Source organism: Solanum verrucosum, unplaced genomic scaffold, assembly GCF_900185275.1.
Source record: "Solanum verrucosum unplaced genomic scaffold, falcon-dt-bn FXZP01000288.1, whole genome shotgun sequence".
In the NCBI taxonomy this organism is placed as follows: Eukaryota; Viridiplantae; Streptophyta; class Magnoliopsida; order Solanales; family Solanaceae; genus Solanum; species Solanum verrucosum.
The window spans coordinates 69,418-83,451 of record NW_026019933.1 but is presented as its reverse complement, the minus strand read 5'-3'; the positions used below and the strand labels follow the sequence as shown (position 1 = coordinate 83,451).

Here is a 14,034-nt window from a genome sequence, read left to right as displayed (position 1 = left end):
AGCTTTTCAATTCTAGAACACTGATTTATGGTTATGCAAGAAAAGATTTCTTTTTTCACTCATTGCAAATAAAAAAGGTCAAATTCATTTAATTTTATTCCATCTTGCTGTTGAAAAAAAAATCCATCTTGCTCATTCGAGGCAATGATCTGTAGTAGTAACTAATTCATATCTAAAAAGGAACATTACTTTTTCCGTTGTTCCGTTTTAAAGAGACAAGGTTTATTAGTCTGTAAGAACTAAGAAGCTTGTTAGAACTTAAATATTTCACATTTGGAGTCCGTTGCAGGCGACTCACTATAGGTTATTGTATTTAGCTTTGAGTTAATGAAATTACTGCTTATGAAATCCAGGTATATCATACTGAGGATTTATAATACTAAGCATCATTGGTAAACATGTTTATTTGGTAGATCCTGACTGCAAATTTTGATAACTTAGTATCTCCTCTTAATTACAAAGCAAATGTTCTTGAATTCCAATTATCTTTACAGTTTAGCATATGTTTCCATTTTCTGTACACAGTCTTCACCAGGACTTGAGGGATGCTGCTGCTTTTGTTTGCTGATGTAGTATTATTCCAGTGTTGTTTTTAGAACTTCATTGTACTGCTGTGCAGTGCCATCTCATTGCCGGTTATTATTAAAGTTCTTTCATTGCTTATTGATTTAAAAAATTGTATTAGTTCAGAACCACAGGAAGTTTAATTTCTCGTGATTATCTTCTTGCTTAGTAGTCCTATCATTGTCATAATATGAAGCAATGATTCTTTAGGAAGATAATGAACCTATCTTTGTGTAGATATCCCATTCCTTTTTACAACAGATCTCTAGTGTTATCTTGCTGCCTTTGCACATGTTATAATGAGAGGTATTCCTTGGTCTGCTGTTGAAAGTTAATTTTGTTAGTTTTCTGACACGTGACATCTGAAAACCTCGAATAGAAAAACAGCCACAAATAATAGAATCAGTAGAAAAAAGAACTAGTTGAAAATTTCTTCCTGGATATAACACTTCTTTGCTTGCAGGATGCACTGAGAACATTTCTCCTGCGGAAGCTTGATAATCTTTCAAAGGATGAAAAATGTCAAATAACAATGATTTCGACATGGGCTACTGAATTATATCTTGATAAGGTTCATCTCTTTTTGAACTGAGCTTGGTTGATTAAAAGTTTGGTTGCTTTTCTTTTCCTTGGTTTCATAAACTGTAAATTTGTTCTGATGCTACCGTTGGAAATATCTCTGTTTCCAGTTCCTATTATGTATAGGTCGAACTTGGATTATCCGACTTACAACATGTCTTTGTCACCTGTACTGGTGTCTAGTACAGAGGTTGGAAAAAGTACTAAGCAATATTCTATAGGACAGTGGATGGTGAAAAAGTACCATCTTATTTATTAGGAAACAATGCCATTCCTAGTAAGGGAGGTGTAATTGTTAGGAACTTGAGGGTATTTAGTAGAGCCATTCTGAGAACATGGCTTTGGAAATTAGTTGTGAAGGATCATGGGTTGTGGTCATTATCTAAAAGATAGAGCTCAAATTGGGGATAGAGAACCAATCAAATTATGCAACCATATGGAGATCTATGAAGGGAGTATGATGAAAGGAAATGGTGTTGTTCACTCCTAGAAGCAGAAATGGTCCTATGTGGTCTTCTCTTCCCCAAACCCTGTGTATACTGGAAGTTTTAGCGTACAATGCTGTCCTGTTTTAGCCTTACTAGGACCCACCAAATTCAAGTTCTGGATCTGCCCTTGCTAATCCACTTGCTAGCTTCCGACTCATGTTAATAAGTTGTCACTTTTTTTATTTTTGATGAAGTAAAGGATTTCATTAAAGAGCATCAGGGTGATGCTAAAGGCAAAAATGTACAAAGAAAGAGAGTTAGTTCCCTTACATGAGTACTAAGTTAGGATCAAAGAGCTAACAAAATCCAAAAAACTGTCAGCACTATTAACAGGAGACAAAAAGTACCAACTAGACAGATTGGCTAGGCATCTAGCTTTTAGAGTATGGCTTGGAGTTGAGATTCCATCAAAGCATCTGTGATATCTTTCATTCCAAACACACCAAAAAAATTACTGCTGGAATCAGTTTCCAGATCTTCTTGATTTTCTTATCAATTTTCCAAAAAATCCAACTAGAGTAGGCTTCCTTGATGTTCTGGGGAAAGACCCAGTGTAGACAAACATAGTGAGGAAGCAGTTCCAGATGTCTGCTATGAAAGGAAGCCTACTCTAGTTGGATTGTCACTTAACCAATCTTTTAGATCGAATAGAGTACAACTAGTTAGTAGAGTTAGAGTTCTAGGCAGAATGATTAAGAGTGGAAAAGTAACGGGGGTGCTGATGGATCACCATTGACAAACTTAAAAGAGAATAAAGGGTCGTTTGGTAGGATGCATTAGAAAAAAATAATGCATGCATTAACTTCGTGTATTATTAATACCCTGTTTGATACACTTTTTCAACCTATGTATATAACCAATGCAAGCATAACATGACAAATTATGGTATTAGCAATGCAAGGGTTTTTAATGCATGCATGAGCATGGTCAAAGACACATTTGCCCCTCAAAACCTTTTCCACATGCTTTCCACTGTATTTTATGGAAGGTATTTTTGTGAACAATTATTTTTTTTAGAAATTATGTAATGCATCTTTTAATACATCAGACCAAATAGTGCATAAGAAATAATCTTAGCACGACTGATGTCCATAACTAATACCAACATTACTAAGTCACCCTATTCAACACTGTTCTTATACGTCCTACCAAATGACCCCAAAGTGTTCTACATGGCAAACACATATGGGAGTTGAAGCTTTTAATCTATTTGCATGTCTTTTCCAAGTTCTCTTCTTTCCACCGTTCTTGTAGCCATTCTCATATGTCCTTCCAGCTCGTCGCACTTAAGAATTTTTGGAAGTGGACTATCTTCTCCCTAAGAGGTGAAAATAGAGTTCATGAAGGGTTCAGGTGTCAAAATTTTCTGGGTCTTCATCAAAAGAGTAGTGATAGGAGTAGGGGCTGTTATAAGAGATAAAGGCCCTAAAGGGTTATTTAAATGAAAAGGCCCAATATCTTTATGCGGATGTGGGTCTGGAGACTCACTGCTGCTGGCCACATGGTCCTTTAGGGGCCCCACATTGTCTATTGCTTTAAGGTTAAAGACCGGAGGATAATCCTCTTCTCCCCTCAGTCGGTAACCTCCTTTCCTCTGTCGATCAAGATGAGAAGTCCCTATCCCCCAAATGAAGTACTAGGAAGGTTGCTTTATCCCCCAACCCTAGGATTGACATCTTGATTATCGGGTAAACCCAATTTTGAATGTCTGTATCTCATCGGAGGCATGCACCAGATTAGAAGCGTGAAAATTAGATCTCCATCTGTGATCTCAATCAAAGGAGGTATCTTCTCTGCTGGCCTCTTAACCCTGAGACGAGCCCAACACAAGTGATTTTTAAGGGAGGTTTCTTCCTCACTCTCTAGCCATCCCTACATTTATCTCCAATTTCTTTCATAACTTCCACTGACCATAGATGGACGGGTAGACCAAAAACACGAACCCAAAACTAGTTGAAATTAGTCTAGGATGGATAAGCTCCAGCAGTAGGAGTCTACCGTTCAGGCTTCTATCGTTTGCCTTGCTTCTTTCGGTCACCTTACATGATGTGTTCCACATCTCTGCTTGATTGGAATTTGAAGGAATAGAATTTCGTTCATGTCGAAGATGCCCTTTCCGAAGATGCCCTTTCAAGCAAGTCATTACGTTTGTGGATCTCGTCGCACCCTGGGAAACTTCAAACCAAATATCTGGGGAGGTCTTTTTCATTTGGAGAAGAAGAAGCTTGAAGATTCTGAACTGGCATAACTTCTGGTTCTCGTTGAGTCCATCTGCTCTTGTTGATAGCACCTATGTAACTCCCACACTCTATATTACGTTGGAAATTTGTTCCCTTGAATCTTGTGCCCCAGAATTGCTGTTTTGCAATAAGCCCCTTATTAATGAAGCTTTCAATGCGATGTACAATCCCCAACCACCCATCATCAAAATTGTTCTCAGGTAATATACCACTGAACTGTGATGATAGAAATGTATATTCCATATGTATTGAACTTGAGGGAGCAACAATTGTTGGTTGAAATTTCTCTGCCTCGCTCAGTCTTAAATCTCTTCCCCTTGACATCTGAAGCCTCCTTGAGTCTTATGTAGAACCACCATAATGCCCTTTAGATAGCACCATTTTCCTTATGTAAAGTCTGGAATTTTCAACTAATTCGAACCAAGTCTCTGAGGTAGACTTAGTTTCAGTGAGATCAGAATATTTCCCCCCTAATCTAAAGTATCCCCTAACCTATAGTAGATATGATTCTCCATAGATAAGAAAAGGTTGAGTAAGAAAAGAGGAGAGAGAAGAAGGATTTCGGTTGCCAGAAACCACGGAGGGATGAGAATAAAGGACCAAAAGAGTCTTTAGAGGAGTCTTGGGATATGTGCCTGGGAGCATTTTTTTCATGGGTTAATAATCTTACCCACCCTCATAGTTGCCATTTTTTCTTCATTGCCATATTTCACTATTTCCTCGTTAATAATTATTTTGATGTGATGCACTTGAGCCGTGTGTCACGGACTTAGAGTGATGGCTAAGATTCCGTGCGGCCCTTGACGGTTTACTCACTATTCTTTCAAGATCTTGTAAACTCAAGGAAGCCTTTTGGGCTTGGAAAGCTAAGAGAATGCTTAAGGAAAGTTTTGGAAAGAACAAAGAGAGCTTTTTGAAGAAGGCTTTGTATTGAGCTTTGGAAGATTGCTTACAACTTGCTTGGTGCCTTTGCAAATGGTGGCACCTCTATTTATACTACTCTCAAGGACTAAAGTGTAATTAATATTTACATGAGAAGTCCCTCAAATATTTACACTTTGACCCCTATCTAGAGAATTCTACATTTCTCTAAAGTTCTCTTGAAATGTCTAAGGTTTTCTAGCCTATTCTAGAAACCTCCATGCCTTCTTTGCAAAGTTCCTATGTCGGTGGCGGGACGTCACATGCTCCCCCACCTGATGATGCGACGACGCGGCACTGCTGCAAGAATCCCGACTTGGTCTTTGAATTGCCACAAGTCTTCATATCTCTCCCATGTGGCCTCCTCTGGGAGATTGTCCCTTCCAATGCACAAGGAACATGGCGTTGGCTTGCTGGCCCCGCTTCCGTTTGGCTTGATAATCTATGATAGCTTCAATCTCCGGTCGTGCGAGGCGGTGACAGTAATGGGGGCCCGGCAGGGGTTGGTTCCGGCTAGTGTCTTCCTTGTCCTCATGGTAAGGTTTGAGGACGCTTGCATGAAATACCGGATGGATTTTGAAGTGTGGAGGCAACTCCACCTTGTATGAGATCTTGCCTACTTTGGCAACGATCTTGAACGGACCCTCATATTTTCGCACTAAGTTTTGATGAACGCCTCTTAGTGCCTTGAACTGTCTGGATTGAACTTTACCAGGACCATGTCGCCTTCCTTATAGTCCGTGGGACGTCGTCTGCGGTCGGCAAATTCTTCATCTTGCTTGCTGCCTTGTCCAAGTAAGACTTGGCAGTGTCAAGCTGTTCTTCCCATCCTTTGGCAAGATGGTAAGCTCCCAAACTCTTCCCTTCAAAAGCGGCTGGTAAGGAATGTGGAGTTTGGGGCTGTTGGCCCGTCGCTAATTCGAACGGTGTGCGCCCGGTGGACTCACTCCTTTGCAAATTATATGAAAATTGCGCCATGTCTAGGAGTCTGGCCCAATCCTTTTGCGCACTGACATAGTGCCTTAAGTAGCACTCCAGCAGGGCGTTAACACGTTCTGTCTGGCCGTCTGTCTGCGGGTGGAAACTTGTGGAGAAGTGAAGTTTAGTGCCAAGTATCTCGAACAGCTCCTTCCAAAAGTTCCCAGTAAAGCGGGGGTCTCTGTCGCTAATGATGTGTCTTGGCAGCCCCCAGTACTTTACTACGTTCTTGAAGAATAATCGAGCGGCCTCCTTAGCGGTGCATCCGGCTGTGGCGGGTATAAAGGTGGCATACTTTGAGAACCTGTCTACCACGACCATGATAGTTCCATACCCGTCGGACTTAGGTAGCGAAGTGATGAAGTCCATAGTTACGCTCTCCCATGGACGTTCCGCTACGGGTAGTGGCTCCAATAGTCCTCCCGGATGCTTTTGTTCTACTTTGTCTTGCTGGCACACAAGACAAGTCTGCACATAGCACTCGATATCGTCCCGCATGCGTGGCCAGAAATAGATGGCTTCGATCAGCGCCCTAGTTCTTCGCTGCCCTGGATGCCCGGCCCACGGTGTGTTGTGGCTTTCCTTGATTATTCGCCGCCTGATGGTCCCGAACTTCGGCACGTAGACCCTGCGACCGGTTGTGAGCAAGAGGCCTTCTTCTACCCAAAAGCGCCTAGTCTTGCCTTGGGCGGCTAACTCCAGCAGCTTCTTGGCTTCGGGGTCATGTTGCATGCCATCCCTGATTGCGTCTTGAATATCACAATGGGCTGTAGTGATGGCAGCTAGCTCGGCTTCCTGCTTAGCGCGTCGGCCACAACATTGCCTCTTCCTGGTTTATACTCCAAGACGTAGTCGAACTCGGCTAGAAAGTCCTGCCATCTAGCTTGTTTTGGGGTGATCTTTTTCTGTGATTGAAAGTAGCTAGTGGCTACGTTGTCTGTCTTGACCACGAACTTGGAGCCTAACAAGTAATGCCTCCATGTGCGCAGGCAATGCACTATGGCCGTCATTTCCTTTTCCTGCACCGTGTAGCGTCGCTCGGTCTCGTTCAGCTTGCGGCTCTCGAAAGCTATGGGGTGTCTTTCTTGCATTAAGACCCCTCCAATGGCGAAGTCTGAGGCATCCGTGTGTACTTCGAAGGCCTTTGAGAAGTTGGGCAGCGTCAAGACCGGTTCTTCTGCTATCGCGGTCTTGAGACCTTCGAACGCCTGCTTGCATTCCGCGCTCCACACCCACGGCTTATTTTTCTTTAATAGCTCAGTCAGCGGAGCGGCCTTTGCAGAGTATCCTCTTATGAACCTGCGATAATAATTCGCAAGTCCTAGAAACGATCGTAGCTCGGTCACGTTGGTGGGCACCTCCCATTCTTGGATTGCCCGTACTTTGGTGTCGTCCATCCTTAGTTCGCCCTGGCTGATGATATGCCCCAAGAAATGTACTTCATGCTGGGCGAACTCGCATTTCTCCCGCTTAACATAAAGCTGGTTTTCTCTTAAGACTTGGAAGACTTTCCTTAAATGCTCTACGTGTTCCTCCAAAGTGTTGCTGTAGATGACTATGTCGTCCAAGTATACTACCACGAACTGATCCAGGTAGGGCTGAAAAATCCTGTTCATCAGCGTGCAGAACGTGGCGGGTGCATTGGTTAGGCCAAAAGGCATCACCAACCACTCGTATGCTCCATATCTGGTTACGCACGCTGTCTTTGGCTCGTCCCTTCTGCGATGCGTACTTGGTAGTACCCTTTTCGGAGGTCCATCTTTGTGAAGTACTTGGCCTGTCCAAGTCTATCAAATAAATCTGCGATAAGCGGGATAGGATATTTATTCTTAATCGTTACCTTATTAAGCGCCCGATAGTCGATGCATAAGCGCAAGGATCCGTCCTTCTTCTTCTGGAATAACACCGGCGCGCCATAAGGTGCTTTAGACGGACGAATGTGACCGGCTTCGAGGAGCTCTTTCAGCTGTTTCCTTAGCTCCTCTAACTCGGGTGGAGCCATGCGGTAAGGGGCATGTGCAGGTGGCTTAGCTCCAACCTCCAGCTCTATCTTGTGGTCTACCTCGCGTCTCGGAGGTAGGGTCTTTGGCAGCTCGGTCGGCATCACGTCTTTGTTTTCTTCAAGGACCTTCTCCACGATCGGTGGCAAGGATTCTTTATCACCATTGTCTTCTTTCGAACTTGCAATGGTGGCTAAGAACGTCGGGTCTCCTTTCTTTAGGCCTTTTACAATCTGCATGGCAGACAGAAGGGCGTGTCCTTCCCTCTTTGGCACCTTTACTAGAGGTACCATGCACGACCCTCCCGCTCCAGGACCATTAGTCGTTGGAGTTGGGGGTCGATCATCGTGTGGCAACGTTGGAAGAACTCTTGCCCTAGAATAATATCAAAGATATCCAAAGGAGCGACGGTAAAGTTTGTCTTACCTTCCCAGCTTCCTAACGTGATGCTTACTCCCTGGGCGATTCCACACACGGGGGTTGGTGGTGCATTGACCGTCTTGAGGCGGGTGTTGCTTGGAACATATTTCAGCCCTAACCTTTCTGCTGCCGCCTTGGTCATGATATTAGCTTCTGCCCCGGTGTCCACCATGGCACGAGCTGCACGTCCATTTATGGAGATGCCTACATATTGCGTACTGAAGTCTCCTGGCTTTTCCGTCTGCTTGGCTATCGCCCCGCATAGTCCTACCATGCCCAACTGCGTCGTGCCCGCGTCTTGCCCTTGTTCTTGCGCGTCCTTCTCCTTCCGCTCGCGTAGGATGGCGCCAAGGTTCTTCATCTCCGGGCACCTGGCGTAGCCGTGTGGTCCTCCGCATATGTAGCACCCATCTCCCTTGGTGGTTTGCGCCTTTTCTCCGTGTAGTTTTGGCGCACAATCGTCTACTGTCCGACCTGTGGGGGTCGTGTGCTTGGGGTGTGCCTGCTGCTCCTTGCCTCGGCCACGGTCTCCCCCACCTTTGGCATGACTGCTCCTTGCATCCTTGCCCTTTGTCTTGTCATGCCGATCGTGCTTGAAGTCTGTTAAGGACTCAGCCTGGGTGATGGCCTCATCTATGGTTTTGACTTGACGCCGTTCCAACTCGGTCTTGGCCCAATTCTGTAATCCGTCCATAAAGTGGAACAGCATGTCCTCGTCTGTGAGGTTGGGAATCTGAAGTGTTAGAGTAGTGAACTCTTTAACGTATGCCCGAATGCTTCCTGTCTGCTTCAGCTCCCTGAACTTACGCTTAACCTCGTATATGACGTTGGTAGGGAAGAAAGCTTTCTTGAATTCTTCGCGAAATTGCTCCCACGTGTCGATAGCGCACGTGCCCTTCCCTATTTCAGCTTCCTTTCGTCTCCACCATAGCATGGCCATCTCAGAGAGATACAACACAGCAGTGTTGATCTTATTTTCATCGTTTCTCACCCGACTACACTTGAAGTAATTCTCCAAGTGCCACAAGAAATTCTCCACCTCTTGCGCGTCACGGACGCCTTTGAACATAGGTGGCTTGGGAGCCTCGACCCTGGCCTCCCTATCATAGTCGGGTGACGCCGATCCTCCAGCTTCTTTGCCTTCCTTAAGTGTCTTCATTTCGGCTTTCATGGTTTCAATTGTGTTCAACGCCTCCATGAGCCGGCACTCCAAGGAAGTGATGGCCTCCTTCATCTCAAATTCAGCCCGCTGGCGTGCCTCCAATTCCTTGCGGATGTTTTCTGTCTCCTCAAGGGTGAAGTCTTCAAGAGTTTTGAATTTGCCGTCGGCCACATTCATGCGTCGGCCTAATATCTCCACGGCCTGTCTTGCCACTTCAACCCTTGAGACCCACTCTTCGCCAGCGGTGACGTCGATGGCCTCCTCGCCAAGTTCATCGTCACTTGCTTCGGTGGTCGAGGGTGGATGAGATGTTAGAGCCTCGCTAGGTGTGGGATCCGGCAGCATTTCTTCAGGACTCTTTTGGTGCTTCTTGCCCTTTCGGGACTTCTTTCCACCATCCGGACGGATGTTGGTGGTGCTAGCAGCGTTTATCTCCCCTTGGTTGCCATTCCCTTAGTATCGAACCTTCGCTCTGATACCACTTTGTCACGGACTTAGAGTGATGGCTAAGATTCCGTGCGGCCCTTGACGGTTTACTCACTAATCTTTCAAGATCTTGTAAACTCAAGGAAGCCTTTTGGGCTTGGAAAGCTAAGAGAATGCTTAAGGAAAGTTTTGGAAAGAACAAAGAGAGCTTTTTGAAGAAGGCTTTATATTGAGCTTTGGAAGATTGCTTACAAACTTGCTTGGTGCCTTTGCAAATGGTGGCACCTCTATTTATACTACTCTCCAAGGACTAAAGTGTAATTAATATTTACATGAGAGGTCCCTCAAATATTTACACTTTGACCCCTATCTAGAGAATTCTACATTTCTCTAAAGTTCTCTTGAAATGTCTAAGGTTTTCTAGCCTATTCTAGAAACCTCCATGCCTTCTTCTTTGCAAAAGTTGCCTATGTCGGTGGCGGGACGTCACACGTGGGTCTTTCGGAAACAGCCTCTCTGAGGTAGGGGTAAGGTCCGTGTACACTCTAACCTCCTCAAATCCCACTTTTGGAATAACACTCTACCACTTATATCTTTTGGTGTCTTTTCCAATGACACCACTGTTATACCTGGGTGATTATTCTGACGGTAATGCTTCTACCCATGCTATTCGGAGTGTTGTGCTTAATTTTAGTGGCCTTTCTTCCTGCACTCCCTGATTCTACGCCTATTTTCATTACCGTTTTGGGAGAGGAACGCCTTGAGTTTTTAGTGATGAGATATTTTGACAAAGCCAAGTCAACTGGGAAGCAAACCATGTAATTGATGGGAATGTCTTTTAGAACAAAGGGATGGGTGTATGTTGTTGCATTGCTTGCCTTCAAGAAGTTCCTAGATAATTGGCCAGATGCAGCACTGTGACAATTAAGGAGTGGATTCTCCATTGAAAGGGTATAGGAGAAGGCTTGGGTGATCATTCCTCGCATCTCTTTGCGGTGATTAGTCATTTGAGTGGTTACTTTCAAGGACCTTAGTTGAATTTTTAACAAGATTTTGGAGAACTGAATATTTTTTTATAGACTGTTCAATTTTAATCGAATATCAAAATCTTGAATGCTTAAAATATTTAAAATTTAGGTTTGATGTTACTTGTACTGTGTTTGGCACCTTACTTATCAATATATCTCTTCTCTTCTCTTAAGCTATCTTAATGCAATACGAGGAAGCTGAATATTAATGGAATGATTCTACTTATCCATCTTCGGACCAAAGTGTGTTCTTTAAGTGATAACATGGTGGCTGTAATTTGAACATAGATGATTGGCCTTTTTAGGTTTTTGATTTCATACATCTTGCTTGCAGATCAACCGGCTGCTTCTGGAAGATGACGGTGCATTGGACAGTAATAATACCGAGTACCAATCACTCATTAAAGAGTTTTGTGCTTTCCTAAGTGACTGCAAGGATGTATTGGATGAGGCAACCACCATGAAACTACTAGAAAGGTAGCTTATCTGGCAACTGATCTCTCGCTTGGTTTTAAATCCAATTCTTGTAAAAAAAATTTTTTGTCAGCCCAATTACTTATCTTTTCTATCTCTGCTTCCCTCAAGAAACAGATTTTTCATGTCATTCTAATTGCTGACTGTACAGATGCACATGTCAGAGACTCACCTGGTAGAACATGTTTGACATTTAGGTGCTGTAACCTGCAATGTTTTTCAAGCTGAAATCTCATGAAAAAAAAAGAAATTTATGGTCATCTAGGGAAAAAATGAACTCTTCCTTTGTAAAAGTTCATTCATCTTCGCTTCATATATTTATGATTTATTCCTTCCCTAATATGTTCTAATAGTTTGTCTCTGGCTTTATTGTCCTTTATGTTGTTATTTGTTCTGTTGCAGCTACGGTAGAGTTGATGAGCTAGTGTTCTTTGCTAGTCTAAAGGAGCAATACGAAATTGTGCTTCACCACTATATTCAGGTTTGTTCTTTTTATGTATCTTTTGACATGCTGGTATTTCATTGGCTTGTCTTTTTTCTTTGTCAATGTTTTATTTCCACTTTCATGCTGTTCTTTATTTTTGTTAGGGGTTACCAGAGGCATCTTTATGATTTTGGATACTTGTCTTGTTTTTCCTTTTGTTTGGAGAAAACTGCTTCCTCCACATTCAAAGGTGGATTGTTGTCTTTCAAGCTAGAGTTTCTTCCTAGATCTGGTGTATAATAAAATTCTCTCATATATTCCTTTTGAATGTCATTAGATTGCAAAAACCGACAATCTTATTAATGGGGTTTTCCAGCCAGGTAGTCCTTCAAATTTTCTTAGCTTGGACTTTTCTTACCCCATCCCATCCCTTCCCTTCTCCTCCTACGTTCCTTCTTTCCCTACACCTCCCCATTAGCATTTAACACTTTTGACTCATATTTTTGAGCAAGTCATAACCTGTAACCATGTTCCCTAGCCTCCACCAGTGTGGATAGTCTCCCTTTCTTTGCAAAAGTTTACTCAGGACATATCTTTCATGCTTCACAGGATATCCACAAACCCTTCACATATTACCCCCACCCTTCTAAACAAGTCCACACACCACAAGTGCACCGTATGTTGGAAATATTCACCGCAATAATATCTTTGTTTGCCCTTTTCTCTATAACCTACACCTTCTGACCATCTCTCTAGCATCAGCCTTCAGACTCCCAGTTCATCCATCTTTGGCCTTCTTGGAAAGCACTTTGGCTTCCCTTTCTAATACAAATCTAAAAAGGAAAGTAAAGTTCCAAAGCTTTGATACCTTTAACTTCGTTTCCAATCTCCAACCTCTAATGGTGGTGGGGGTACCCCACAAGCTTAGGAGATGCTGGGAAGATATTAAATGAGACCATGGTAGGGAGATTCGTAAATTGCTGGATTTTTTGACGTTCCTTATTTATGTCGCTTCTGATCGATATTTGGTCAAAACAGTGCTAAAATTTTGGGATCTAGAAAGAGTGGTCTTCAAATTTAAAGATTTTGAGTTAGCACCCACCATAGATGAAATTGGTGGGTTTACTAATTTGCATTATCATGGGAGGATCATCATTGTATCTCACATGCAATCGAGGAAGTTCTTGCATTTTCTTTGATTGAAAGACAATCTCAAATTGGCATGCTTGGACTATGAATGGATCTCGCTGGACTTTCTGTATGAATGCTTTGGTTGTAAGGACGGTTACAAGATATTTGATGGAGAGTTTTCTTGCTCGAACGAAAAGTGAGAGAAGAAGCATTTGAGCACTTTTGCCATTGCATTGCTGGGTACTTTGGTATATTAGAAGAAAATGGAAAAATAGATACATGCCTTGGTTCCGTGGTTCGAGCGGTGGCTCGAAAGGTGGGTAGCATTGAGGTAACTCTTGTGCCAATGATAGTAGCAGAAATGTTGAGGGCTCTATCCAAATGTACTAAAGGTAGGAGATCTTTCGAGAGATGCAACTATTTGCTTCAATTGTGGGCCCTAGAACACTTCTACAAGCGCTCCAACATGATAGACATTCTTACTGGGGTTGGCAACAAAATTGACACTCATTGCTAGAGTGCACAAATCAACCTTTAGAATCTCTAGCCCAAACTCGTACTCAGACTTGCCGAGCAAGAAAACTCCCTATCGAATATCTTGTAACCATCCTTACGACCAAAGCGTTCATATAGGAAGTCTAGAGAGATCCATTCATAGTCCAAGCATGCCAATTTGAGATTGTTTTTCAATCCAAGAAAATGCAAGAACTTCTTCCTGGATTGTCTATAAGGTACAATCATGCTCCTCCCATGGTAATGCAAATTGGTGAACCCACCAATTCCTCTATGGGTGGGTGTTAACTAAAAATCTTTGAATTTAAAGACCACTCTTTCTGGATCCCAAAATTTTAGCAATGCTTTGACCAAATATCGATCAGGAGCGGCATAAATAAGGAACATAAGGAAACCCAACAATTTACGAATCTCCTTACTATGGTCTTGTTTAATATCTTCCACCATCTCCTAAGCTTGTGGGTGTACTCCCACCACCATTCGAGGCTTCCCTTGCTAATACAAATCTAAAAAGGGAAGTATATATACCATGTGGGTATCATAGAGTCCTGCACCTCACATGGGCGTTCTCTTTTATTGTTTTAGAGAAACAAGACAGGGAACAAAAATAAAGGAGCCAAAAGGTGTGTAGAATTAGATTAATAAAATACAGGAAATTAGGAAAAAATGATCTGAAATAAATAAAT

At 42.9% G+C, this 14,034-nt stretch overlaps 1 protein-coding gene across 1 annotated transcript in view; it reads left to right on the top strand.

Moving 5' to 3' along the window:
- LOC125832995 (vacuolar sorting protein 18-like) overlaps positions 1 to 14,034 on the top strand; it is a 55,732-nt gene that overhangs the window by 19,183 nt on the left and 22,515 nt on the right. The window contains exons 12-14 of the mRNA XM_049512164.1: positions 1,028 to 1,135; positions 11,141 to 11,283; positions 11,683 to 11,761. Coding sequence (XP_049368121.1) covers positions 1,028 to 1,135; positions 11,141 to 11,283; positions 11,683 to 11,761 — 330 coding nt within the window. The remainder of the gene's footprint in view (positions 1 to 1,027; positions 1,136 to 11,140; positions 11,284 to 11,682; positions 11,762 to 14,034) is intronic.